We start from the raw sequence: 27,929 nt of genomic DNA on the forward strand, positions 1-27,929 counted from the left end.
AGGCTATCTTTCAAGTATAAAATTAGACATGCATGTAAAGAAGCACAACGAATAATTGTTGCCTCTGGGGAAAACAGAAGAGGAATGCTCTCAGTAAAAGATTTGCAAGGGAGCTTCAACTTCATCTGTAATATTTTATTTCTGAAATAAAAATCTGGAGCTTGGAGGTGCCTGGGTGGGTCAGCTGGTTGAGCATCCAACTCTTGATTTCATCATGATCTTATGGTTCGTGAGATAGAGGCCTGTATCAGGCTCCATGCTGTGAGAAGCCTGCTTGGGATTCTATCTCTTCCTCTCTCTCTGACCCTCCTCACTCTCTGTCTCAAAATAAATAAACTGAAAAAAAAAAAAATCTGGAGCATGGTAAAATGTTAGGATTTAACAGGATTAAATGTTACCCGTTATACTCTTTGTATTTTTATGTTAAAATCAAACATAACAACAAAAAAAAACCATAGTATTATTAAAAGGCAGGGCTGATAAATAAATCTAAGAATATGTGTGAAAAACAAGTAAATAAATCACTTTGGCCTAATCAAAAAAGTATATAGAAGATCAATGAGGAAAGTAAGTATAGTTTATAGAAAAAATTAAAATACTTTCTATACCTCTGAGTAAATACATTTTTAAAAAAGCCTAAATAAAATGGATGCTCTTTCTAGAAAAATTACAAATAAGAATTGATGAGAAACAGCAAGGGGAAAGTGGCAGAGAAATATTCCTAAAACAAATAAAATTCTAGGACCAGATACATCTACCACTAAATTCTTACAAATCTTTGAGGGACACATTTTCCTTTAGCCCCTGAACTTTTATAAAGTATAATGAGAAAAAGAATCCTTTCTGATTATTTAATAGCAATATTTTCATAAAGTATATTAAGAATTTATATTGTATCAGTTAGCTATTTGTGTCAACCAAAACCACAGCCATATTTAAACAGGACAGTTCACAGGAAAAGGAAATATAAATGGGTCAAGTAGATACCCAACCTTCTTCTTAAGTGAAAATGCAAAATTCCACTGGGATTAATAACAGACTGGCAAGAACCAAAATGTTTGGGAACAATGTTTATACAGATTGAAGGAAATAGGCAATCTCACACATGGTTGGTGATGTGGCATCATGCATGGCATAATTCTTATAGAAATCAATTTGCCAGTTATCTATCAAGAATAAAAATGTATAAATTTTCTGACCTAGTAATTCCAATTTAAAATTTTATCTTCGAGTTAACTCACTCGTGCAATATGACCTATGTGTAACGTTATTAAATGCAGCATTACGTATAATGGCAAAATATTGTGAAGAATTAAAATGTTTGTCATTAGGGACTATTAAAATATATTATGGTACATCCATACAACGAAAATTTATGCAGTTATGAAAAAAAATCAAGAAACCCTTTAAGTACTGATATGGGACAATCTCAAAAATATGTTAAGTGGAAAAGACAAGTTGAAGAACAGTGTGCACTGCAGAGTATGATCTATGAAAAATATCTCCAGAAAGATATCTGAGAAACAGACAACACTACAGGGAGAAATGGGTACTAAAAAAAAGGGAAGGAGACTTTTCACTGTACATCATTCTGGTTTTTGAATTCTGAATCAAGTGAATGTTACATGTTCTGGTGAAAAAAAATTTTTCTTAGGAGATAAAATTTTGAAATAAAAACAAACATTCCAGCAGAAATACAAAATTCTTTTAGGTAAAACTCAAATTAGCAAGTGTTACATCTCTTTCATTGGATGGATAAACTTTTCCACAATCCCACTGAGTCTTTCAGGTTCCATCAGTTTATTTACCAATTCCTGCTCAATAGCCATTAGGGCTAGGCCACTAAGCTTCTCTTGTCCCATGGTATGACATAAATATGTTTTAAGACGAGGCAGTGTAGAAAATGAGTTTTCGGCACTTGAAGTAACTGGCCAAGACAAAGCAATATATAACAGCTTTGATATGCAAGGAATATTATTGTGAAGACCATGCTGGATAAACAAATAGCCAAGATTGATGAAGTTGATACAATCATAATCTATGACAAAGTTAAGCTTTGCATATTGCCGATAAAATCTAAGTTCTGGGATGATGTCTGCATCAAGTTTATAAAATTCTTGGACATGTTTGGCTGTTGCTTCATTTAACGGTTCATTCCATTTAAATAATAGTTCTGAAATTTGCTTCATTTTGCAATAATCAAACTCTGAAAAACATAATTTTAAATTATTTAATATAGTGTCCAATCCTTGGTAATAAATATTAATTTTATATTGTTCTTCTGTTGAGGTAGGAAAAAAAGTACTATCTGAATTGCCAAGATCTATTGTTTTCTGAATTTTTCTTCTTTTCTGAAAAGAAGGTCTTTCAACTTCAAAACTTTTACTGGTTATTTTTTGACATATTTCCTCTGTTCCATCCCAGATAGTTTTGAAATAGATGTCATTTCTTTCAGATGATAAACATTCCAAAATTGCTTCTATTTTTGAAGACAATGAAAAAATATCTATGGTTTCACTCTGAAGCTCTTTGGAAAGAATTCCTGTAACACTTAACACTCGATAAAGAAATTTCAAACAAAAGATAAATTCAAATTTGGAAACCAATGTTAACAAATCACTCAATTCATCAGCCAAACTTGTATTTGAAGAATGGCTTGCTACAAATTCCAGTGTTTCAATAATCTCTGGAAGACCCTCGATCACTGATAGTAACATACGATCATGGGCTGTCCAACATGATTGTGATGTATGTTTCTTGCATGTTTTGTTTTGACTTAGTTTACAAATATTTTGAAAATGTGCAGACATTTCCCCAGACATATGAATAGTGTTGAACAAAGAGCTGAGAGTATTTAGAGTAATTCGGAGTTCTTTTACTTCTTTACAAAACCTAATTACTGCTAAATCCAAAAAATGGGCATAACAATGTATGTACAAAGCTCTTGGCTCTTCTTTCTTGAATTCTGCTGCAACTTTATTAAATTTTCCCCTCAAATTCATGGTACTATCATAGGCCTGGCCGCATATTTTACTCAAATCAACTCCAATTTGCTGCAGGTAAGTTTTGATAGTTCTATGTAAGTCAGTCCCAGTCATCTCTTCAACATCTATGAAACCCAAGAATCTTTCTTTTATTAAGACAGCCTTTGACATTTTTTGTGGGTATCTTACACAAATGGAAAGCTGTTCTTTAGTGGCACTATCAGTTGTCTCATCACATATTATTGAAAAAGCTGGGGAGACATTGATTTCATTCACAATATCTTGCAGTATTTCAGTCTTTATTATTTCAATAATATCATTTTGAATTTGTGTACTATTATAGAAGTCAACTTGTGAATTCAGAAGTCGGAATACTTCCTCTCCTTTATCTTTTGCTCTGATTTCTAACAATTCTAAAAAATTGCCTTTATTCACAGTTGAAATCGACTGATCATTTCCCCTTAATGATAAACTCTGCTTCCCAAGAAATAAAATATTTTCAATTATAAGCTTTAGGTACTTTTTATTTCCTTCCATCTGTTTTGAATGGATAGATAAATTATCATTGACAGCTTCATCACAAAACTGGGATTCCCTCCAAAACTGCAATGACTTCAAATGCATTTCACTTTTTTCATGCTTTCTGAATTTTTCCAGAGTCTTTTTCCAATTAGAAATTCCTTGGGCTGCTAATGATTCTCCTCCACAACTAAAATTTTTTTGGCAGAACAACTGGCATGAGTAACAGAATGTCACATCCTTTTTAATACTGCTTTTCAAATGCTGGAAATTTGAACACCAAGATTTCTTAACACTTCGTGATTTATCTTTAACTTTTAGTACTTTGGATGTAAATTTTGGATGACATAGTCCATCACTTATTTTCACAGATTTCATATTGTATGTAGCATCTTGGTTTGACACTTGATCTTTCTGTACTTCTACACTGGAGCCAACTGCATTCTGACTGGATATTGATGAAGATGGTGAAAGGCTTGGCTGTTCAACACTATTATTAGCAACACCAGTACTTGATTCACTGGGTAAACTCTTAGAAATGTTTGGGAGAAAAAAACAAAAACATCTGTTTGAACAGTTATCAAATGATTAAAATATCAAACATATCTATTCTAATAACACAAGAAAATGAATAGGTACGTTGCAACATGAGCTCCACTAGGGGGAAACATTAACAATTATTTATAACGTAAAGTTGCGATCTAGATTCAACACTAAATGTTCAAAGACTCTTGGGGTGCCTGAATGGCTCAGCTGGTTAAGTGTCTGACTCTTGATTTTGGCTGAGGTCATGATCTCATGGTTCGTGAGATGGAGCCCCCTGTTGAGCCCCTCTTCAGCGTAGAGCCTGCTTGGGATTCCCTCTCCCTCACAGTCTGCCCCTCCCCTGCTTGCTTACGCATGCTCTCTCTCTCCCTCAAAATTAAAAAAAAATGTTCAAATAATCTTTTGGTATGTAATTGTAATAAAAATAATTTTTATTGCTCATAGGACTATAGTATTGAAAAAGGTAATAAAGAACCCAAAGGAAAAACTATGACTAATAATACTTATGTTTAAATATTCTTAATAATTTCAAGTCAGACCTGAGACTTGGGAAATTGAATATGAATACCAAAAGATGTTTATTGCTCAACTTTTTTGAGTTCTAGGATGAAAACAGGAATGAATGTGGTCATATATATGTATATATATGAATTGTGTGTATATACACACAAATATACTTAACAAAGAAAATACAGCATCAAAAAATATTAGGAACAAAACTTACATCTACAATGACATTTGCTGTTACTGAAGAAACTGTATCTGCTAAAATAAAATAGAGTATCATCAATTCAAGATCTTATACTATAATCTACAAAATAGCATCATAAACCACAATTGCTTATTTCGTATCAGGCAACAAAAACAAACAGAATAGGGGCGCCTGGATGGCTCAGTTGGTTAAGCGTCTAACTTTGGCTCAGGTAATGATCTCATGGCTCGTGGGTTTGAACCCTGCATTGGGCTCTGTGCTGACAGCTCAGAGCCTGGAGCCTGCTTTGGATTCTGTGTCTCCATCTTTCTCTGTCCCTCCCCTGCTCGTGCTCTCACTCTGTCTCTCTCTCTCTCTCTCAAAAATAAACAAACATTAAAAAAACTTAACAACAACAACAAACTTAAAATAGATTCATCAAGGATGGGAAAACAGTATATATGTCAAATATCTTTATTATCAATTTACCTTGTGAGACATCAGAGTTCATGATGGGTAGGGAGACATGAGTATCTGCCAGTGACACTATATTGCTTATAATTGGAGTTGTATCTTTCTTTGGAGAAAAGAGCCCCGTTGAAGCATCATGTACCATGGAAACATTTACTGATAAAAATAAGAAGATTTCTCAAAAACCAGGCAGAATCAATCAGAAAGCATTATTTAATAACAAGTTATTTCAACAAACAATGTAAATATCTAATAGCTTTAGGTATTGCTGGATATGAAGTAAGGCTAAGGAATAGGTAGGTTCTTTAGGATAATACATTAATAACCTTAAACTGATAATTTATATTTTCTATTATTTTGTATATTTTATCTTTGCATACAATTTCTTAGTTCTTTATACACCATTTGCTTGAAATTTCAAGCAAATCTTTACATGAAATTACCCACAAAGAAGAGAAAAGAGATTCCTATAGAATCTCCTAATGGGTATCATTTCTAACACTTCCAAGATTCTTAACCCTCAACATGAATGGAGCTAGACTGGTTTCTAAGCTAACAGTGCAGAGATTTCCATCATAAACCAGTTTACATAATGTACAAGCCCCAGGAGAATCATTCACTTTATTATCTATGTAAATAGCACCAATGGTTCTATAGGAGGCTCTCTGATGGAATACAAAGTTGGCTCTGGGTTATTTGTGCTTTTCTACTAGTGAACTTCAAACTATTTCCAACTAGCTCTACTTCCTGTAAAAAATGTAACTAACTACTAGCCTTGTTTTTACAAAGCAGGGTTGAGTACAAAATTCTATATTCTAATACAACGATTTTCATAAATAAATATTAAGTCTCTGGTGGTGAAGTAGACTTTCTTTTACATAAAACTACTGGAAACTTTTTTTTACAACAAGTTTTGCATTGTTTTGATTTTTAAGTCAAAAACTTAACCTTGAGATAAATCAAGGTTATAAATTAAAGGAAAGCAGTAATATTCTTCAATAGTTTCTAATCCTCTGATAACTGCTAAATAAACATTACCTGTAGAAGATTCCATCTTAGCTTTATTGTAAGCAGAGAAACAATTAATAGAACAGAAAAGGTCTGTCTTCCCCAAGTCATTGGTGGTCTCAATCATTTCATCTGAGGGCTTCAATGATTTGCAAAGAACAGATGTAAGTGTTTTGGCTGGTTTCTGTTTAGAGATTAAAGTAATATTCATATTCCCGGTATATGATATATATTGTTAACAAGCAAAACATATCCACCATTACTGCTATTAGCTGAAATATAATAAGTAATGATGATGAAGCCCTGTTTTACACTTTCCTAAAAGCCAGGAAAAAAAGGCACTACGGATTACAATGACTAAAATGAGGGAAATAGATCAATCCAAAATATAACTATTTGTGTTATGTCTCAGATATATATTAGTTGCAGCAGTAATATATACGCAAGCAATGAAGGAGGTCACAGAAAATGTTTCTCAATCCAGGCAATCAAAGCCAACTGGATAAATAAATAAAAGCCTTAAAATTATATCTCTTTCCTCAATTCCACTTTGGATATAAACTCAGGGAAGCCTTTTATTCGTGCTAAGGAGGAGCCAGAAAAGGGTGCTTAATTAAGTTATAACATGCTGTGAGAATTACTGTTTTTCTAGGCTAACTTCATGGTAAAAATTGCAAGCATATTATAAGAAGGCAGCACATAAGCAGTAAGATGTATAGAATATAGTTCATTCAGTAAGTGTACAAAGGTAAAGGATATAAACTGAGGTTCACCATCTATTGTTTCTACTGAAAGAGGAATCCTCATTCCTGGACTAGGCAATGGTGAAAAAGAACTGCTTTGGGGGAAATAAAGTGCAAAGACAATTGAAAATATATAGGTTTTCTTCTGTGAAAGAACAGGATATTGGCAAAGGAATAATGAAACAAAAAACAGAGTCTAACTTTGAAAATTCTTTTACCCTTTATTAGTATGACTTTTTATACTGAGACACCCCTAACAATTCATCAATATTTAACATCAAGTAATAATAGTACTATGTATCATCTGTAGTTAGTTAATTATTCATATGGGAAAAGTAATAATTAATTTACTCTATTAAGATGTGGGGGGAAAACAATGTGGTCAAAGTATATTTATATCAAACAATCCACTTAAAAAAAAGTCACCCCATTTTTAGATTCATAGATTTGAACAATTTTCTAAATCTTTTTTTTTTTAATTTACATCCAAGTTAGTTAGCACATAGTGCAATAATGATTTCATGAGTAGACTCCAGTGATTCACCCCGTATGTGTAACACCTAGCACTCATCCCAACAAGTGTCTTCTTTAATGCCCCCTTACCCATTAAGCCCATCCCCCCACCCAGAACCCCCCCCAGCAACCCTTAGTTTGTTCTCTGTATTTAAGAGTCTCTTATGTTTTGTCCCCGTCTTTATATTATTTTTGCTTGTCTAATTCTGGATTACACTTAACTAACAATATGGATTTTCTCCATTATCACTATTACAATAATATCTGATATGCAGGGTGTAGTGTTAAATGGTGCTTTTTAAACTCCTTTACTCAAACCAGCCCTACCCCATCACATAGGCTGAATAACTAGGTACTCAAAACAGGCTCTTAAAAGCAGGACAAAGCCTATTTATTGAGTGTGACTGATAAAGAATGAAAAGATGGAATGGCATTTCTTGCCTTCAGAAGGCTCCCATGCCTTCCATTCTCCCATTTCTGGTCCAAAGGCAAGATACTCTCATGGTGTGGACATTCTGTCATAGATAAAAGGTGGCTCATAAATGACCTGTTTGAATTGTTCAGACTTGCTGAGAATCCCATCTTCAATTGCTTATTTTTAAGGAAGAATTTACAGAGATAGGGAGTTGGGTCTCAAAGCATCATCTGAACAAGCAAGACAACAGTCCCACCTCATGAAAGGGGCTCAAACCACTAATTGTGTTAATCTCATTTAGTCCACCAAAGTAGAACCAGCTTCTCTGCTCTCAGAACCAACCACCAAAGGCTCTCCCACCAGAAATAGAAGATTATTTTTCACAGATTCAGATAAGCCTGTGACATTCTTGATTCACTTTAACCTTGCTTAGGGTTTAAGAAAACAGAATTAAAAACACCTTTGTGGTTGAGTCTTACTGACCAGTAGGCTATTGTTATTTCTGCTATCTCTAATCTCAGTTTATAAACAAGCTTCTATCTGCGTGGCTTTTTTTCAAGGCAGATGATCATCCTGAAATATTTTAGGAAAATCTCCATACAGCATTTATCATGAATTGCTATGTAAGAGCAACTGTCAGAAGTCTTTCATTTCATCTCCTTCAATGTGTTGCCAACTGAAACTATTCCCAATGGTACTAAAATCTAATCCCCACATTTTCCTGAAGTGGAACCACTCACAAGCAAACTAATGGAAGGAACTCAATCTTGGATTTTTCATTTAGTCCCATGCAAATTCCAGTGCAGTGGTCCTTATGCAACAGGTCTTTATTTTTACCTGCTTATATGCTGTCATACCCTTTGAACTAATAAAGTAATGGGACTGGCCTTTCATTGGAAGTATATGCAACAGACTAGACAGTGTGATCGTAAGCCCTACAGTTCTCACAGCAGATCACAGGAGGCTGTTCAAGTGAGAGTGAAGAACAGGCATTACTACAAAGACAGTGTTTCACATTCTGATATTTTACTTCATACTGAATCTAGGATTTAAAAGAATTCACTAAAAATGCTAATATTTAAGCAAAATAATCAGAATCCTTAAAGTTTAAAAAAAAATTACAACTTACAACAGTAGTCTTCTGACACATGCTGCACTTAGTTAAAATGTTATTAGTACATATGGCAACAAATGCTTTTCTTTTTTCTTCATATGATGAAAGACAAGACTGGCTGCAAAAATTTTTGCTAGAGTCATCCAGCTGGACGCTGATCACATCCTTTAGATTTAAAATGTCTCTGAAAATAAAAACAAGGGCACTATTAAACACTTTTATAAGTTAAAGCACACTCTCAAGTAACCCTCTCCCGTTTCACCTACTTGAGGAGTGTGCAGCAGCAGTAATAGCCTTGAAATAAGAAAACCTTTGTTATTTAGTTCTAGGACTTACATTCAGTAGTGATGGATAAGTCATTTATACTCTCAAATGTTAATTCCCTCATCTATAAAGTAGGGACTATAAATTTTTTTGTAGTATTTTTTTTGAGAGAGAGAGAGCATGAGCTGCAGAGGGGCAGAGAGAGGGAGAGACAGAATCTGAAGCAGGCTCCAGGCTCTGAGCTGTCAGCGCAGAGCCGGAAGTGGGGCTTGAACTCACGAACCATGAGATCATGACCTGAGCCCAAGTTAGGTGCTTAACTGAGCCACCCAGGTGCCCCCAAAGTAGGGACTACAAAGCAAATCTGAGAGCGTAGTTTTGAGGACTACCTAGTCTGTATTAGTTAGTGCTAGTCATAACAAAATGATGATGAGAAATCACATATTCATTCCTCACCAAATTTGGAATCTACAAAATATATCAAAGTACAGTCTACAAAATTCCAGAGATCCTCCAGAGACTTTCAAGGGGTTCACAAATCAAAACTATTTTCATATTAAAATGTTATTTGTCTTTCTCGTGTTAACATTTCAAGTGATGGTGTAAAATCAACAATGGGCCACTGCAATTCCACTCCTAGATATGCACCCCAAAGAAGTGAAGGAGTACTCAAAAAAGGATAGACACATGCATGTTTCTAACAGCACTATTTCAAATAGGTAAAAGATGGTGCCAAGCTGGCTCCATCAGTAGAGCATGCGATCTCTGGACTGTGGGTTCAAGCCCCACGTTGGGCCTGGAGTTTATGTAAAAAAAAAAAAAAAAAAAAAAAAGCTAAAAGATGGAAACAGCCCAAATGTTCACCAATGAATGAATGGATGAACAAATTGTGATATATCCATACAGTTGAATATTATTCAGCTGTAAAAAAAGAACGAAGTACTGATATACATGCTGTAACATGGATAAACCTTGAAAACCTTATGCTAAAAGCCAGACACAAAGGGTGATATGTTGTATGATTCCATTAATATGAAATATCCAGAAAAGATAAATCCCAGCAAGAAGACAGACTGGTAGAGACAGAACATTTTACTTTGGAGAACAGAAATATTTTGGAATTAGACACCCTGAGTATACTAAACATTACTGCAATGGCTTTTTGTTATGTGAATTTCACCTTAATAAGCTGGGAGGGAAAAAAAAGGCTGGATAAAACGTTTGCCAGAGCCTTAGGCAAATTAAGGCACTTGCACCAAAATGTCCTAGTATTTGTTATTCACTGCCATACATTCACTGTAAAAATCAATTTATTAAACTTCACCCTTGACAACCTCTTTTCAGTATTCTGTGATGAAATGGGACACAGGCATAAAGTACTTCCCCTGCACACTAAAGTATGATGGCCGCCTCAAAGAATATCTCATGTGGGAATGTTAACAGTTACAACCTAAGGTAGCTACTTTTTTTGTGGAACATATTTTCACTTGAAAGAACAAACTATTATCCAGAAGTGAGTATCTGGTAAATATTTTCTCAAAAATGAATAAAGTAAGACTGTAACTTCAAGATAAACTGGCAGTATTCATTGCCAATGATAAAATTTGAGCTTTCATTGAAAATTAGAATTTTCAGAGGTGCATGGATGGCTCAGTTAAGCGTCCGACTTCAGCTCAGGTCATGATCTCATGGTTTGTGAGTTTGAGCCCTGTGTCGGGCTCTGTGCTGACAACTCAGAGCCTGGAGCCTGCTTCAGATTCTGTGTCTCCCTCTCTCCCTGCCTTTCCCCCTTTCACGCTCTGTCTCTCAAGATAAATTTAAAAAAAAAAATTGAAAAAAAGAAAAATTAGAATTTTGGGGGTGCCTGGGTGGTACGGTTAAGCCATTGACTAAGCAAGTCAGTTAAGTATCGGACTCTTGGTTTCAGCTCAGGTCATGATCTCAACAGTTTCGTGAGTTTGAGCCCCATATCAGACTGTATGGTGACTGTGGAGCCTGCTTGGGAGTCTCTCTGCCCCTCCCCCACTCGTGCTGTCTCGCTCTCAAAATAAATAAATAAGCTGAAAAAAAAAAAAAGAAAATTAGAAATTGGAAAATCTGCCACCTCCAATTTGATTGCTTCCCAATAGTTAACTTTCCTGATGAGATTAGTAGTGATGATGAGGATTATTTTTGGGGGTGGTGATTTTTTTTTTTTTTTAGCAAATGTGATTTTTGAAATATTGCATAAAGAAATATGTTAACATTTAGAAGATCTGCATAACTCAGTGAACCATTATTTCCCAAATTATTATACCAGGTAACGAAAATCATTCATTTATGGGTAAAAAAAACATTCAAAGTACAGACAGACCAATGATTGTAACCTAACAAGACCAATGAATTTTAACCAAACAGTACAAAAAAATTTTGATATGGTTTCAGATTCTACATTCCAGATAACCTTTAACAATACTTGGGTGGAGTGCCACAGAAGAGCACCACAAAATCTAAAAGGCGATTAAAACACTCTTCCCTTTTCCAATTACGTATTTGTAGGATCAGTTTTTTTTCACACTTCAGCTAAAACATTTTCCAATGAACTGAATACAAAGGCGGATATGAAAACTCAGCCAGACATTAAAGTGGTTTGCAAAATAAAATCATGCTTACTAAATTTTTCTTAACATTTCTTCTCATCAAATTAAAAAACATATATGGCTAGTTTCCATTAAAAAATATTATTTATGTAGGGGCATCTGGGGGGCTCAGTCAATTGGGCGTCTGATTGTTGATTTTGGCTCAGGTCATGATCCCAGGGTTGTGGGACTGAGCCCGTCAGGCTCTATGCTCAGCATGGACCCTGCTTGAGATTCTCTCTGCCCCTCTCTCTCTAAAATGAATTTTAAAAAATATTATTTATGTCAACATGCACTGAGTTATTATTTTTAAATGACTGTTTTTAAATAATGAGCTTAAAAATTTCTCCATTTTAATTTCTAACACAGTATATATTAGTAGATATAACCTATGAACTAAAGCTCTCTGTCTCTTCAATAATTTTTAAGAGTGTAAAGGGGTCCAGGGACCAGAATGTTTGAGGACTGCCAAGATATCTGGCTACTTAGAACCTTCAGAATATCAATCATTCAGTGTAATAATTATCCAGATGAAATACTCCTGAAATCAGCACTATTTTAACACTTCAACATTTACAAATTTTTAGTGTATTATGATCTTTCTGCCTCTTAAACAAATGGTACCAAAAATAACAGGTTCATTTCATGAACCCCAATCAGTCATTTTATTGGTTTAAGATACAGTTCTAAATGCAGTATCTGAGTTGTGCTATCCTTGTATTTCATTTGACAAAAATTTTTCTAGGTTTCACTGTGTGCCAGCTAGTGTTTAGGCACTGGGAATATAAACAGGAGTATGATCTGGTTCCTAATCTCAAGAGGTTCACGGTCTAACCGGGGCAATATCAATTTTTTAAAACATTAATGCTATGATTAATATTGTGGGAATTATGAACACTACTGAAACACAGACCATGGAACAACTACTCCGAGTGGTTGGGAGTTAGGAAGAGAGGACAGAATGGTGTGCGAATAGACAAAAGGTAAAGATATTGAAGGCAGACCTTTAAGACAGAAATTAGCCAGATAGAAAGGGAGGCAGAAGAAACTGCATCGGCAGAAGCATGAAGTCTGAAAACGCTTACTGGTTTTTACTGCTACCAGCATACTAGATTGCTGGTTTCTAATCTACTAAGGCCTTATAAATAAAAAATAAAAAAATGAATTTTCTTAAAATTCTTAAAATTTCTTAAAATTCAATGTAAATGCCTACAATTAGCTTAAACTAACTCTTAAGCATTGGACTGAACAACTTTCCTATATATATAAGTGTTACAGCATTAGTGCACAGGGATATTCTGAACTCTGTTGGTTGCTTTCAGGATCTCTGGTTGGTTCCACCTGGGATACTAAGGTGCAGAAACAACAGTTCTTCAAAAGAAGTCTTCTCTAACATAATTTAAAATGTCATTTTCAAAGCTAACTTTCAGTTGGTTCATAAAACAGAATAAAGATTGCAATAACTCAAAACAGATTTTAAATCACTGCTATAAAAGAAACTTCAACAAGGACTGATAATTAGCTAAAAATTATGAAAAATTTTGAAAAAAAATTTCAAAACAAGCACAGGTTACTCTGAAAAATGGATGGACTCTCCTAGCCTAAGCACTACCACCTTTCCACCAACATATACAATAGTATTTTGCATCAAAAAAAATTCTGTATTCCAAAGAAAGTAAAACTTGTTTCTTGTTTTTGCTCATACTTGTTTTCTTTGCCTTAGAGAACTTACTATATCTTTCCTGTTTCAGCCTTTTCAATCTACCTGGGAGATGTGCTGAAGATGTATAATGGGCCAAAATAGTAACATGATACCTTAACTTCTGAGGGCCTCAGTTTCCTCAAAACCAAAAGAAAATGTTTGGACTGGATGATCTCTAAGGTCCCTTCCAGTTTTATGTTTCTGCAGAGAAAGAAAGCAGACTGAAGAAAAGTGCCTTACAGCCCTTAGCAAAAAAGAAAAAAGACACAGTTTTGAAGGGTTGAAAAAGCACAAGAGAAAGGTCAGTTTCAGGGTCTAAGACTTGCAGCAAAGGGTAACACCAAAGCGCCAGCCAAACAAGGAGCTGAAGCAACCAATAAAAAGGATTTGTAAGTTTGTTAAGAGAGTAGTAATAGTAATAATTAACATTTACTGAGTTCTTATTACATGCCACTATTGTTCTATCACTTAAATCTATTATCTAATGCTCATAATTCTTATGTACATTGAATTAAACAGATGGGAATACTAAGACAGAAGTTCTCAGTGCTTTTCAAACTTTAGCATTATATACGTATCATCTGGGGACAAAAGCATTTCTGATTCAGTGGGTCTGGGTGAGACCTGAGATTCTGTGGTTTTATTTAACAAGTTCCCAGATGATACTAATACAGCTGCTATAAGATACAAAATATAACCATAAATGGAGAAAGCAAGATTCAAATTATGGCAATCTGATTCCAAAATAAGACATCTGAAAGGAATTTATTGTATTTACAAGCAAAACTGGTGACCTATGTGTTTTCTTCATTCTGAAACAAAAACATTTAAAATTTAGCAATAGCATTTCATGAGCGTTAACAAACCAGAATATTATGAAAGGAGTCTCAAAGCACACTGATCTACATATCAGGGTAGAGTTCAAAGTTCTGGACATTTTCCACTAATTCATTATGAAATTAGTACTACTTCCTTTCTCTGCATCTAAATTGCCTTACATATTTAATTTAATTACATAAATTAAAAAAAAAAGTTAGCAATAAAGACCCCGACAGTAGCTCACAGAAATCTTGAAAAGATATCTATCCATTTATGTTTACCTGTGACTATTCGATTTTGCAAAAGAATCAAATAACTTCATTACAAGAGAAACATTATATAATTTTATACCTTGGAAGATCCAAATAAACTGTTATATGATTAATGTGTTAGTGCATCCTATACAGTTAAATGATAAAATAGAATGGGCATATAATAATCCCACTTATAGAGAATTTCAACTAGAAAGAAAAGTAAATTTCAGAAGTCACACTATTTAAAGTTGAAGAGAACTAGAACTCCCTATGTTTTAATTTGTGCAAATCTCTCAATAAAAAAAACTATTTCTGAAGAATCTAATAAAGGAAGTGAAAGCAGAAGCAGCTTCTTTTCACTAAATCAAGGTGATACTACTTCAGAAAAAATGAAAATGTAGGTAATTACAACCAAGACTGATCGAGCTCTATGTAGGGGAAGTAAAAGTGGGCATAATTTAGAATTATATACTTTGAGCAGTTTGAACAAGTTTTCTTGGGAAGAGCTGGTGAACTGGCAGATGAAATGTATTCGGTGATACAAAACGTGGAGCAGAAGAGCTGAGTAGACCCCTTCCTCTGATAAGCAGTTTGCCCCTTCTGAAGAATTTTTTTACAACCAGAACAGGAAACCTGAATAGCTGTGGTTGAAACTGAAGGAAGCATTTTATTCATGCCAGATGATGTCAGAGAAAGCTGAATGCTTGTAGTCAACTGTGGAGCTATAAACACAAAACAGGAAGGAAGAAAATTAGTATTTACATAAAATTAAGTATGCATTCTTTCATTTTCACTTAGAGGTTATTTCTCCTGGACGTGAAACCCAAAACAATGCACACTATTCAAACATATTCCAAAAAAGCAGAATAAATTGGCTATTACATTTAGAATAAAGTGATTCTATTACCACTGTCTGAAAATGTAGTATTTATTTTCAGTTCATTCTCCTGAGTTTTGGGCTGCTGGGCTTGACAATACTCCTAAAAAAGAGATGAAAATAATGAATACACTGTGTATAAAACAGCAGTTATTCAATAGAAAATGATAAATTATGTTTAAGTCTGTTCAGTGAATTGTATAATTAAACTGAACCATAGTACATAGGTGAACACTCTCCTTTTGGTGATCTTTGACTGACAACACCAATAAATCACGTTATGTGTAATCATAACTAGATGTGACTTCAATAGTTTTTGTTCACACAGCCCTTCAGGAGCTACTACAAACAGAGGAGACACACTCAATAATGACATCTATTTTCCATCCTTGTTCCAGTCATTAATAGCTAACTATCTTCATAAAGACCATCAACACAAAAGTTGTTGGACTGGCCTAAATGAGTCTTACAGAGGAGGATGTTTCAGAGCAGCAGACAAGCTATCTAAATGTGATTTATGTGTTTGAATGTCCATAGACTGAGGAAGCAACAGATACTTCCTAGATGGACAACACTCCCCAGTGACACCAAGTCAATGAGAGTCATATCCTTACTTGATACTGACTTACTTTAGGCTATTTCTAAACTGAATATTAGAAATAAATTAAAACTAGGGGCACCTGGGTGGTTCAGTCAGTTGAGCATCCGACTTCAGCTCAGGTCATGATCTCATGGTTCGTAAGTTCAAGCCCCGCATCAGGCTCTGTGCTGATGGCTCAGAGCCTGGAGCCTGCTTCGGATTCTGTGTCTCCCTCCCTCTCTGCTCCTCCCCCAATTGTGCTCTGTCTCTGTCTCTCAAAAATAAACAAATGTAAAAAAAAAAAAGTTTTAATAAAAAAAAGAAAGAAATTAAAACTGAATTTACTTTTTATTTCATTAGAAATTTCAGCTGGTTCATATATAAACATTCTAAGGAAAATTTGGCCCTAGTACAGAATACTCACAGCTTGAATCAGTTTGTCAGTTATAGGTTTTTTAGGATATATCTAAAAAAGTTTAAGAATAAACATGAAACTAATTTGGGTAAGATAATTACAAAAAAAATACAAAATTCTAAGGATTGAAAATGTACTAATTCTACTACTTCAATTGAGTCAGTAGCATAAAAACATACAATTAGTTACTCGTATGGTTTCTAGTTAATAAAAATGAAAAGAAAAATGTGTTACCCTTAGCTAGGCCCATAATATCCTAGGCAATCCTTGTATCAATCCAAAAACCCAATTCCAAACATCTATTCTTCTCTCAAATCATATTCTTGCATATAGTTGTGATGGCACTTGACACAATATACTTTATATGATTTGACCAACTACTTTAGGGAAGATAAAGATTTAAGATTCTCTTTTCTAAGTTTATTTACTTTGAGAGAGAGAGAACACGTACATGTATGTATGAGAGTGAGGAGAGGGGCAGAGTACAAGGGTGAGAGAGAATCCCAACATGTGGGGCTCAAACTCACAGTGAGACCATAACCTGAGCCAAAATCAAGAGTTGGAAGCTTAACTGGCTGAGTCACCCAGGTGCCCCAAGATTTAAGATTTTAAACCCTTAGGGGCGCCTGGGTGGCTCAGTCGGTTGAGCGTCCGACTTTAGCTCAGGTCATGATCTCATAGCTCATGAGTTTGAGCCCCATGTCGGTCTCTGTACTGAGCTCAAAGCCTGGAGCTTGCTTTGGATTCTGTGTCTCCCTCTCTCTCTGCCCGTAACCCACTTGCATTCTGTCTCTGTCTCTCTCAAAAATAAACATTAAAAAAAATAAAAAGAAAATTATTTTTAAAAAAACAAAAAAAGAAAAAAGATTTTAAACCCATAAACCAGCATCTGCATAACTGGAATGTACACTTAAACGCTGTTCTAGAAAAAAGAAAATAAAGTAGAATACTTACCTGTGCATTGTCAGGTTCTGTCTTAATTTCATCCAGCTGCCCCAGTTGTGGTGCCACTGCTTTGTCACATTCGCTATCTATCGGTGATTCTTTCATCTTAGTATCTGATGCAAAGGAATCCACTAGTTCCAAACTAATGAATTTCTTCTTGGGGAATAGTATCCAGGTTCCTAACATAAAATATGAATTAATGGAGAGCCTGATTTTAAAATTAGTCCTTTTAAATATGGTAGGTTTCTGGAAACACAAAAGGTCTTTAGACAGCTTGGACTCAAGGTTCCTTCACAGTACCAACACTGGCTTTCTTCCCTTCATTCATTCACTATTCCCCAATATAGTTTTGCTGTATAATTCTCTGGTAGACATATCTATGCTTTCTTCTGGGACTAGTCCTCTCCACTTCTATTCCCCCAGGCCTGACTATAGCATAAACCACCAAACTCACAAGTTTACTTTTAACTTATTAAATAGTCTTAGGAGGGGCGCCTGGGGGGCTCAGTCGTTTAAGCGAACGACTTCAGCTCAGGTCATGATCTCACGGTCCGTGAGTTCGAGCCCCGTGTCAGGCTCTGTGCTGACTGCTCAGAGCCTGGAGCTTGTTTCCGATTCCGTATCTCCCTCTCTCTCTGACCCTCCCCCACTCATGCTCTGTCTCTCTCTGTCTCAAAAATAAATAAACGTTAAAAAAATTAAAATAAATAGTCTTAGGAAATGTAAAGTCTTCTATCCAAGGTTAATCCAAATACCTGTACTCACTACCTCTCCCCCAACACTGCCTTCCTATAGAGCCAGTTATTATCTGTATCTTCAACTCTACTTCCCCTCCTTATTGGTTCTTCACATATAAACATTCAAATACATTCAAGGATCCAACTTTTAAATTTTTTTTAATGTTTATTTTTGAGAGTGAGAGACATAGAGCGTGAGCACAGGAGGGGCAGAGAAAGAGGGAGACAAAGAATCCAAAGCAGGTTCCAGGCTCTGAGCTGTCAGTATAGAAGGATCCAACTTTTAAAGCTATTGCCCTCTCTCTGACTACTCCCTTCATTCATCCTTGAAATTCTCTGTTTCCTTGAATCCTATGACTCCAAGACCTATTTCTCCTATCTCTTTGCTGGTTTTCTTCTCTTTAAGTTTATTATTTTGAGAGAGAGACAGAGAGCATGAGTGTGGGGAGGGGCAGAGACAGATGGGAGGGAGAGAATCCCAAGCAAGTTCCACAAGGTCAGCAAAAAGCCTGCTGCAGGGCTTGATCTCATAACCCATGAGATCATGACCTGACTCAAGATCAAGAGTCAGATGCTTAACTGCTGAGCCACCCAGGTGCCCCAACTTTTAAATATGTTTTGAATCTATTTTTCCATTACATTTCATGCCTGCCTTCCTCCACCCCCATGAATGGATTTCTTTTTGGTAACTAGATAAGATAGCTAAAATCCAAAATCACAATATAAAAGATTGTTGCGCATTCAGGCTTAAAAAATAATTCCAGGGGCATCTGGGTGACTCAGTCGGTTAAGTGTCGGACTCTTCATTTCAGCTCAGGTCGCGATCTCACAGTTTGTGAGTTCAAGCCTCACATTGGGTTCCAAGCTGACAACGCGGAGTCTGCTTGGGATTCTTTCTCTCCCCCTCTCTCTAGCCCTCCCTGGCTCAAGCCTGCACTGTCTCTCAAAATAAACTTGAAAAAAAAATCCATTTTACAGCTTTTGAAGAACTAAAAGTGCCTTTTAAAAAATGTTTATTTATTTTGAAAGAGAGAGAGACAGAGCATGAGCAGGAGAGGGACAGAGAGAGAGGAAGAGAGAGAATCCCAAGCAGGCTCCATGCTGTCAGCACAGAGCACGACACAGGGCTTAACCTGAAAACCATGAGATCATGACCTGATCTGAAATTGAGTCAGACGCTTAGCTGACTGAGCCACCCAGGTGCCCCCACAAGTGCCTTTTGATTGCTCAGTCCTGAGGCTCCTTTTTCAAGGACAGACTGGTTCCTTGTATCTTCTTTTCTCTCATCTGAGATCTTTTCCCCACTTTTCTGGTAGCTTTTACTAAAATCCCTTATCACAAAGCAAAGAATTAAATGAATTCTTCAGGCCTGTGAAGTAAAATAAAAGCTCTTATGGCCTCTGCCCAGCCCATACCAGCAAAGTAAAACTCACTGGAAATTAACTATTAGACTATCATTCACCTGAAAGAAAATAGGTAAGTCTAAAAATAAATTAAAAACAAAGCACCTATCGGGGCGCCTGGGTGGTTCAGTCAGTTAAGCATCTGACTTCAGTTCAGGTCATGATCTCGTGGTTGGTGAGTTCAGGCCCCACATCCAGCTCTATGCTGGATAGCTCAGAACCTGGAGCATGCTTCAGATTCTGTGTCTCCCTCCCTCTCTCTCTGCCCCTCCCACTCGCACTGTTTCTCTCTCTCTCTCTCTCAAAAATAAATAAAACATGGGAATGCAAGCTGGTATAGCCACTCTGGAAAACAGTATGGAGGTTCCTCAAAAAACTAAAAATAGAACTACCCTATGACCCAGCAATTGCACTACTAGGCATTTATCCACGGGATACAGGTGTGCTGTTTCTGAGGGACACATGCACCCCAATGTTTATAGCAGCACTATCGACAATAGCCAAAGTATGGAAAGAGCCCAAATGTCCATCAATGGATGAATGGATAAAGAAGATGTGGTATATATATACAATGGAGTATTACTCGGCAATCAAAAAGAATGAAACCTTGCCATTTGCAACTATGTGGATGGAACTGGAGGGTATTATGCTAAGTGAAATTTAGTCAGAGAAAGACAAATATGATATGACTTCACTCGTATGAGACTTTAAGAGACAAAACAGATGAACATAAGGGAAGGGAAACAAAAATCATATAAAAACAGGGAGGGGGACAAAATATAAGAGACTCATAAATATGGAGAACAAACAGAGGGTTACTGCAGGGGGTGTGGGAGGGGGGGATGGGCTAAATGGGTCAGGGGCATTAAGGAATCTACTCCTGAAATCATTGTTGCACTATATGCTAACTAATTTGGCTGTAAATTTAATAAATAAATAAAAATAAAAATAAAAAATAAAACATTAAAAACAAAAACAAAGCACCTATGAGCTTTTGCATCTTGGAATCCCTTCCAATGTGTCAGTCATCACACAAATATGAAAATAATGGAAAGCACCCTGAAAGTGTAATTAATTAATCTGTAACATGTTTCTGAAGCAGGGGAAAACAGTATAGAACTGTTGGAAAAACAAAAAGAGCAAAAAACACATATGAATAATAAATCCAGTACTTCCTTTTCTAACAAGATGCACATTAATGTAAAATAAGTCCTAGAAACCCTTTTTTTTTTAAAGATTTTATTTTTGGGGTGCCTGGATGGCTCAATCAGAGCATGTGACTCTTCATCTCGGGGTTGTGAGTTTGAGCCCATGTTAAGTGTACAGATTACCCAAGCTGTACCCAAGAGACAGATGCTGAACTGATTGAGCTACTCAGGTGCCCCCCCAAAATCTTTTATTTTTAAGTAATCTCTACACCCAACGTGGGCCTTAAACTCATGACCCTTAAATCAAGTCACATGTTCCTCCAACTGAGCCAGCCAAGAATTGAAACCTTTTTTTTTTTAATGTTTATTTATTTTGGGGAGACAGAGTACAAGCAGGGGAGGGGCAGAGAGAGAGGGAGACACAGAATCTGAAAACAGGCTCCAAGCTGTCAGCACAGAGCCCGAAGCAGGGCTCGAACCCACGAAGTGCAGGATCATGACCTGGGCTGAAGTCGGGTGCTTAACTGACTGAGCCACTCAGGTGCCCTGAAACCTCTTTTTAATATAGTCTCTCACCTGCCCCAACTGGGGCTAAAAAAAAAAAGTTGAAGAGCATTAATTGTACTAGGCTCAATGTGGCACATATTCCTGATGGTTAATACTACTTGGTAATAACCAATTAAAACATTTTAATTTAAACCAAAGAGGAATATAACATGAAGCAAAAAACAAAATTCACAATAATTTTTAAAGTAAAACAGGAGACTGCAAAGAATTACAAGCTATTAGGAGTTATTTCTAGACATACAAACAGACCTCCACAGAGAATGTATGTACTTTCCTCCTGGAAAATTGGTACAATACGGCTTATATAAGCTTGATGCTCCAAATTGCTTACCCTTAATCTTTTAATTCTTCCCCAATATATTGTGCTCATACTGTTCTCCTACCTGTAAAGTCATTTTTGCCTATTCAAATCCTACTCAGCTTCTAAACCAACTCAGCTCCAAGTTTTATCAGATTGGTAAGAATTAAAAATAAAGCTGATAGGGGTGCCTGGGTGGCTCAGTCGGTTGAGCAACTGACTTCAGCTCAGGTCATGATCTCTCAGCTCGGAGCCTAAAGCCTGCTTTGGATTTGTATCTCTCTCTCTCTCTCTCTCTCTCTCTCTCTCTCTCTCTCTCTCTCTGCCCCTCCCCCGCTTACGCTCTCTCTCAGTCTCTTAAAAATAAATGAATATTAAAAACATAAATAAATAAATAAATAAATAGCTGATAAATCTAGGGGTGCCTGGCTGGCTCAGTCAGCAAAGCATGTGACTCTTTTGATCTCCAGAGTCCTGAGTTCAAGCTCCAGGTTGAGTGTAGAAATTGCTTATTTAAAAAAAAAAAAAAAAAATCTAGGCAAAACAGAGTAGTCTTCAGTATGATAAACCCTCCTACTGAAAACAATGATAAAATTAACAGGCTTTGCCCCTGAGGGCACTTTCCAGGGCAGAGGAACAAGCCCAAGCAGAAAACAGGCATACTGAACTAAGGAGCTGGGAGTTCTGGGTCACCAAAGTAGTTAGAACTCTAGAGGCACAAGGGAGAGGTGAGAACCAAGGAGAAATAACCCCCCCAATTTGCATACAAGTATCCTCCTCCTCCATGTATTAGCTGACTTCCAAACTGCATATCAATACTCTGTAGATATGAAACAGAAAATAGCAACTAGGAGTCTAAAGAGCTGAAAAGAGATTATAGAAGCTTTGCAGAGCTAAGAACAAAGTTGAAATTTAAGCCCAGCAAAGGTAGAGGGGACTTGGTAAAGATCTGGACTTGCAGGTGAGACTCCAGGGGAGCACCATGTGCTAGGAGTACAGACCAAAACCCAGGAGAAAAGACTACTCCCTAGAAGAAAGCAAACCAAAAGTAAATAAGCCCTAACAAGGCCTAATACTAGCCTCAACAGGATTAATGTAATCTGTAAGAACTGTCTGCCTGCCTACAGGAAACAGCACTCTCTGGAGTTAGTGCAGTTAGTCTTTACATTTTTTCATCCACAGTGTTCACAGTACAGTAAAAATGTATGGGTACACCCCAACCAAAAACTCCCAAATAAGACTGACTGAAAATCAATTAAAAGAAAAAAGACAATAAAACTGACCTACAGGTGGCTAATATTGGTATTATCAGGCTAGGTCTTTGGCGCATTTGAGAAAACAGAGAAAAAGAGAAGTTTAGCAGAGTCCTGGAATTTAAAAAAAAAAAAAAAAAAGAGTTAATGGAAATTTTGAGAATTGGAAAATAGGGAAATTAAGAATTTAATAAATTTTATATCAATAGCAGAAAGTAGTTCAGACTAATGCATAAAAGGGTAAAACTACAAAAAAATGTAAGTAACATGTGGAGTATGACAATATATCTATTTACAGATGTAAACAGAGTCCCAGAAAAAGAGAAAACAGACAATGCAACAGATACAATATTTGAAGAACTACCGGCTGGACAATTTCCCCCAGATAAAGAAAAATATCAAACCACACAAATTCAAGAAGCTCTATGAATACACAAATGAGGAAAATACAAAAGGGAAACACAACTATGTATGTTATAGTTACACTGGTGAAAACTAAAAATAAAATCTTAAAAGCAGCTGAAGAATAAAGACATAACATACAGGAGAACAAAAATTAGAATAAAGTTGTTTTCTTGTCAGAAACAAGTTAGTCCAAGATGCCTGGGTGCCTCAGTTGGTTACGCATCTGAGTTTGGCCCAGGTCATGATCTCGTGGTTTGGTTCCTGAGTTTGAGCCCATATCAGGATCTCTGCTGTCAGCAGGGAGCCTGCTTCCGATCCTGTGTCCCCTTCTCTCTCTGCCCTTCCCTGCTCACACTCCTTTCTCTCTCAGAAATAATAAATAAATTTAATTAAAAAAATAAACAATGAAGTCCAGAAGCCAATGGAGTATTTTTAAGATGCTGGGGGAAAAATACTATAAAATTCTCTAGTCAGTAAAAATATCCTTCAAAAATAAAGGTGAAATAAAGACATTTTCAAATAAATGAAAATGAGAATTTATCACAAGCAAACCTATACTGTAGAAATGCTAAAATTCTTTAAGTGAAGTACTCCATGGAAATTTGGTGTAAAGACTGGAAAGGGAGAAGTAAATAAAACTGCTTTTATTTGTAGAGAGCATGATGGTTGTATACATAGAAAACCCTAAGGAATATCCTCTCTCCCTCAAAAACAAAAACAAAAACAAAACTTGAATAAGTGAACTTAGAAGGATCATAGGATAATACAACATCAATATTTAAAACTTTTGTCTCTCGGGGCGCCTCGGTGGCTCAGTCGGTTTAGTATCCGACTTCAGCTCAGGTCATGATCTCGCAGCTCATGAGTTCGAGCCCCGCGTTGGGCTCTGTGCTGACAGCTCAGAGCCTGGAACCTGCTTCGGATTCTGTGTCTCCTTCTCTCTCTGACCCTCCCCTGCTCATGCTTTGTCTCAAAAATAAATAAAACATTAAAACTTTTGTCTCTCACCACTCCACCATTGTACTAGAGGTTTCAGTCAGGTTAATACACAAGAAAGAAAGAAATCTTGAGGGAATAAGTAAAATTGTCATTATTTATAGATGACATGTTCTATACATTGAAAATCCAAAAGGATCTTCAAGTGACTGCTGAAATTATTAAGTAAATTTAGGAAGGTCAATATTCAAAAATCATTTCTTTTCACTATAACAATTAAATATTTTAAAACAACCATTTTCTACAGCATCATAAAACATCAAATACATCTAATGAAATATGTCAAGATCTCTACAATGAAAAACAAAACAATGCTAAGAGAAATTAAGAAAGATATAAATAAATGGAGAAATAAAGCATGCTTGTTGATTGACTTAATACTGTTAGGTCAGTTTTCCCCAAACTGAGCTACAGATCAGAATCCCAGTTTTTGTGGAACCTGCAAGATAATTCTAACATATATGCAACGTATACAGAACCTAGAATAGCTAAAATAATCTCAAAAAAGAAAAAAGTTGGAGGACTTACTAGTGGTGTGGTCACAAGAAAAAATAAAGTGACTAATGAATGAGTCCAGAAGCAGTTATACTCTAACATTTTACTTCTTTGCATTATAGCTATTTCTTTATACATGGCACTCTGCAAAAACTTGTTTTATTCACTTGTGTTCTGTAAGCTTTTTTACTATCTTGATAGAAAAGCTGGAGGGGCACCTGGGTGGCTCAGTTGGTAAAGCATCGACTTCGGTTCAGGTCATGATCTCACAGCTTGTGAGTTTGAGCCCTGTGCCGGTCTCTGTGCTGGCAGCTGAGAGCCTGGAACCTACTTTGGATTCTGTGTCTCCCTCTCTATCTGCCGCTCCACAGCTCACATTCTGTGTCTCCCACTCTCAAAAATAAACATTAAAAAGAAAAGCTGGCCCCGCGTCAGGCTCTGGGCTGATGGCTCGGAGCCTGGAGCCTGTTTCCGATTCTGTGTCTCCCTCTCTCTCTGCCCCTCCCCCGTTCATGCTCTGTCTCTCTCTGTCCCAAAAATAAATTAAAAAAAAAAAAAAAAAAAAAAAAAAAAAGAAAAGCTGGAGGCAGAAGGCTAAATGCTTTTCAAACCAAACTAAAATGTCCTTGCTTAGTTCTACAGGCAATGGGGAGCCACTATTTATGAAGTATTTAGGTACTGGAATTAGAGTAACGATTAGGATGTCCCAACACTCTATTATAAATACACTGCTAGCACAGTATAATTACAACAATTTAAGTGTATGCAAGGTAAAAAGCAGAAAAGAGGGAAGAAATCTTCTAGAAGATAAAATTTGAGCTAGGTTTTAAAGTGTCTACAAAGGATGATGAAAAGTATATTCCAGGTATAGAGACGGCATGTGCAAAATGACAAACGTGGGAACTGTAAGAAGCGGAGTTATTGTTAAAGATAAAAAGTAAGAGTGCTAGTGCAAGGAAATAACATTTGAGAAGCTGACATGGGTCATATCAGAAAGGTCCCTGAACACCAAAATCCTTGAACTTAACTCTTGTAAATCAGTAGCTTTAGGGGTTCAGCAAATATTTCATTCATATTATTTTTAAAATGTACTTTAAAAATCATGAAATATACTTAATTCTATAATATATCAAATGTTAAGTATTTTAGAGACTTCCAAAGCCTCAATTTGTTCCAGATTAAGTGACCTTCAGAAAATAGTTTTTCCTGCCATCTAGCTGAATACAGCTCAATTCCTTGTAGCTACAGCTCAATTCCTTGTAGCTTTGTCAGTGACGAGTTAAGAGGACAGCTTTTCACCGATCCTTTTTAGATTGTGACCTGTTATATGCTCACTCACAGAAAATCCCAGAAGCAAATTCATTATTCTAGCAAGGGCATCTACTTCCCTAATGCTCTTGCTTCAACCTACAAGTTAAATGGCAAGGGTGCCTGGCTGGCTCAGTCGGTAGACCATGTAACTCTTGATCTTGGGGTTGTGAGTTTGAGCCCCACCTTGGGTATGGAGATTACTTAAAAATAAAATCTTTTAAAAAACGGCAAACTGTTGAATCCTGATACTGTCAAGACTAAAATTAATATAGTTTTGTTATAAATACTTTATTTTTAGTTCTTGTTATAAATTTTAAGTTCTTGTCTTATATATTTGTGATGAGGAATACAAGTTACTGTCAGGTGTTATTAGTGATCCAACTCTTGCTGAAATTGCATCCTAAGAAAGCTGGAAGTTACTGATTGCACACACTAATCCATGCAAACCAAAATACTCTCAATCCCCGTGCACTAAGGCGAAATACTGAAATAAAATGATAAAGACTGCACCTTCATCTAATCCCGATTTTATATCCCAATTCAACGAGTCAAACTTTTGTAGTAACTATTCAATCTCTTTTAGTTGAGATTCCGTATACACGTCTATTTGCAAAAGAACTTCCATGATGTCTTTTTTTTTTTTTTTAAGTTTGAAAAGTCACCACGGCTTAATCGAGAGGCACCGGTACGATCAGATGAATGTTTTAAAAAAAGAGGCCGCGGACAGAGACCAAACGCCGAAAGCGCAGTTACGACGCAGGGGCAGTGGGCGGCGAGAAACGCTGGAAATGCTGGACAAGGATCCCCCGACTCTGCGGACAAGGTTAAAGAAAAGGACAAACACAACCAGGGGCCTGACCCGAGTTCCCGACTCTCACATGGCGGAAGCCGCACGCAAGGAACCATCTTTAGGACTCCGGCCCGACCCGACGCTTCTTCCTCCCTCTGACAGACGAAACTCTCAGCCCCTTTCTGGTAAGGCGCGGGAATAAAGACCGACAACACAGCCACTTAAGGAGGCTTACTAATTCCCCTCAGTGAGGCTCGCCGCAGGACGCTTCTCTAAGGAACTTAACTCTGACGCGAAACAGTCAGGTAGACCCCGCCCCTTTCCCGCCGAGCTGTGCGGCCGAGCATGCGCAGCGCAGCTGGCCGGGAATGATCCAGTTTCCCTTAGCAACAGAGGGCGGGAAGAGCGTTTACAGTCCCGTGCGATCTGACGTATGAAGCCATGCTAGATAGCCACAAATTTGGACACTTAGAGGCTGGGGCAGCGTCGGGATGGACTCAGGAATGGCAGTTAGATTTACTGGATTCAAAAGATGGGTCTCTTAGCAATTTCTGTAAATCCCCAATTTCTTCATCCTTGGGTACCTGTGTCATCTGCACGTGGATTGGAAAGACAAGGTTGGAAAAGTTCAAGGTACAGAGTAAATTACCAGTAAAAGGAATTACCTGCAGCAATAGAGGGGGTTCAGGCTTTTTGCATTTGCAGGTGGTCTTAGTATATTAAGATGATCCCAAATGAGTGTGTAAAAATCATGTTTTTTTTTTTTTTAATTTAAATCCAAGTTTGTTAACATATAGTGTAGTAATGGTTTCAGGAGTAGAATTTAGAGATTCATTACTTACATTTAACACCCAGTGCTCATCCCAACAAGTGCCCTCCTTAGTGTCCATCACCCATTTAGCGCATCCCCGCACTCAAGTACCCTTCACCTCTCCTCAGTTTGTTCTCTATATTTCAGAGTCTCTTATGGTTTGCTTCTCCGTTTTTATATTATTTTCCCTTCCCTTTCTCTATGTTCATCTGTTTTGTTTCTTAAGTTCCACATGAG

At 36.6% G+C, this 27,929-nt stretch overlaps 1 protein-coding gene across 1 annotated transcript; it reads right to left on the reverse strand.

Annotated features, from left to right (window-relative positions):
- Positions 1 to 1,055: 1,055 nt before the first annotated feature.
- ZMYM1 (zinc finger MYM-type containing 1) lies at positions 1,056 to 27,205 on the reverse strand. The gene is given in 11 exon segments (XM_058718145.1): positions 1,056 to 4,034; positions 4,774 to 4,811; positions 5,230 to 5,367; positions 6,250 to 6,403; positions 8,728 to 8,809; positions 8,811 to 8,932; positions 9,020 to 9,188; positions 15,134 to 15,383; positions 15,569 to 15,641; positions 17,488 to 17,657; positions 26,970 to 27,205. Coding segments are annotated over 10 exon segments (3,423 nt in total). The 5' UTR covers positions 17,584 to 17,657; positions 26,970 to 27,205; the 3' UTR covers positions 1,056 to 1,733.
- Positions 27,206 to 27,929: the final 724 nt, after the last annotated feature.

The sequence above is a fragment of the Neofelis nebulosa genome, chromosome 2 (genome assembly GCF_028018385.1).
Source record: "Neofelis nebulosa isolate mNeoNeb1 chromosome 2, mNeoNeb1.pri, whole genome shotgun sequence".
Taxonomy (NCBI): Eukaryota; Metazoa; Chordata; class Mammalia; order Carnivora; family Felidae; genus Neofelis; species Neofelis nebulosa.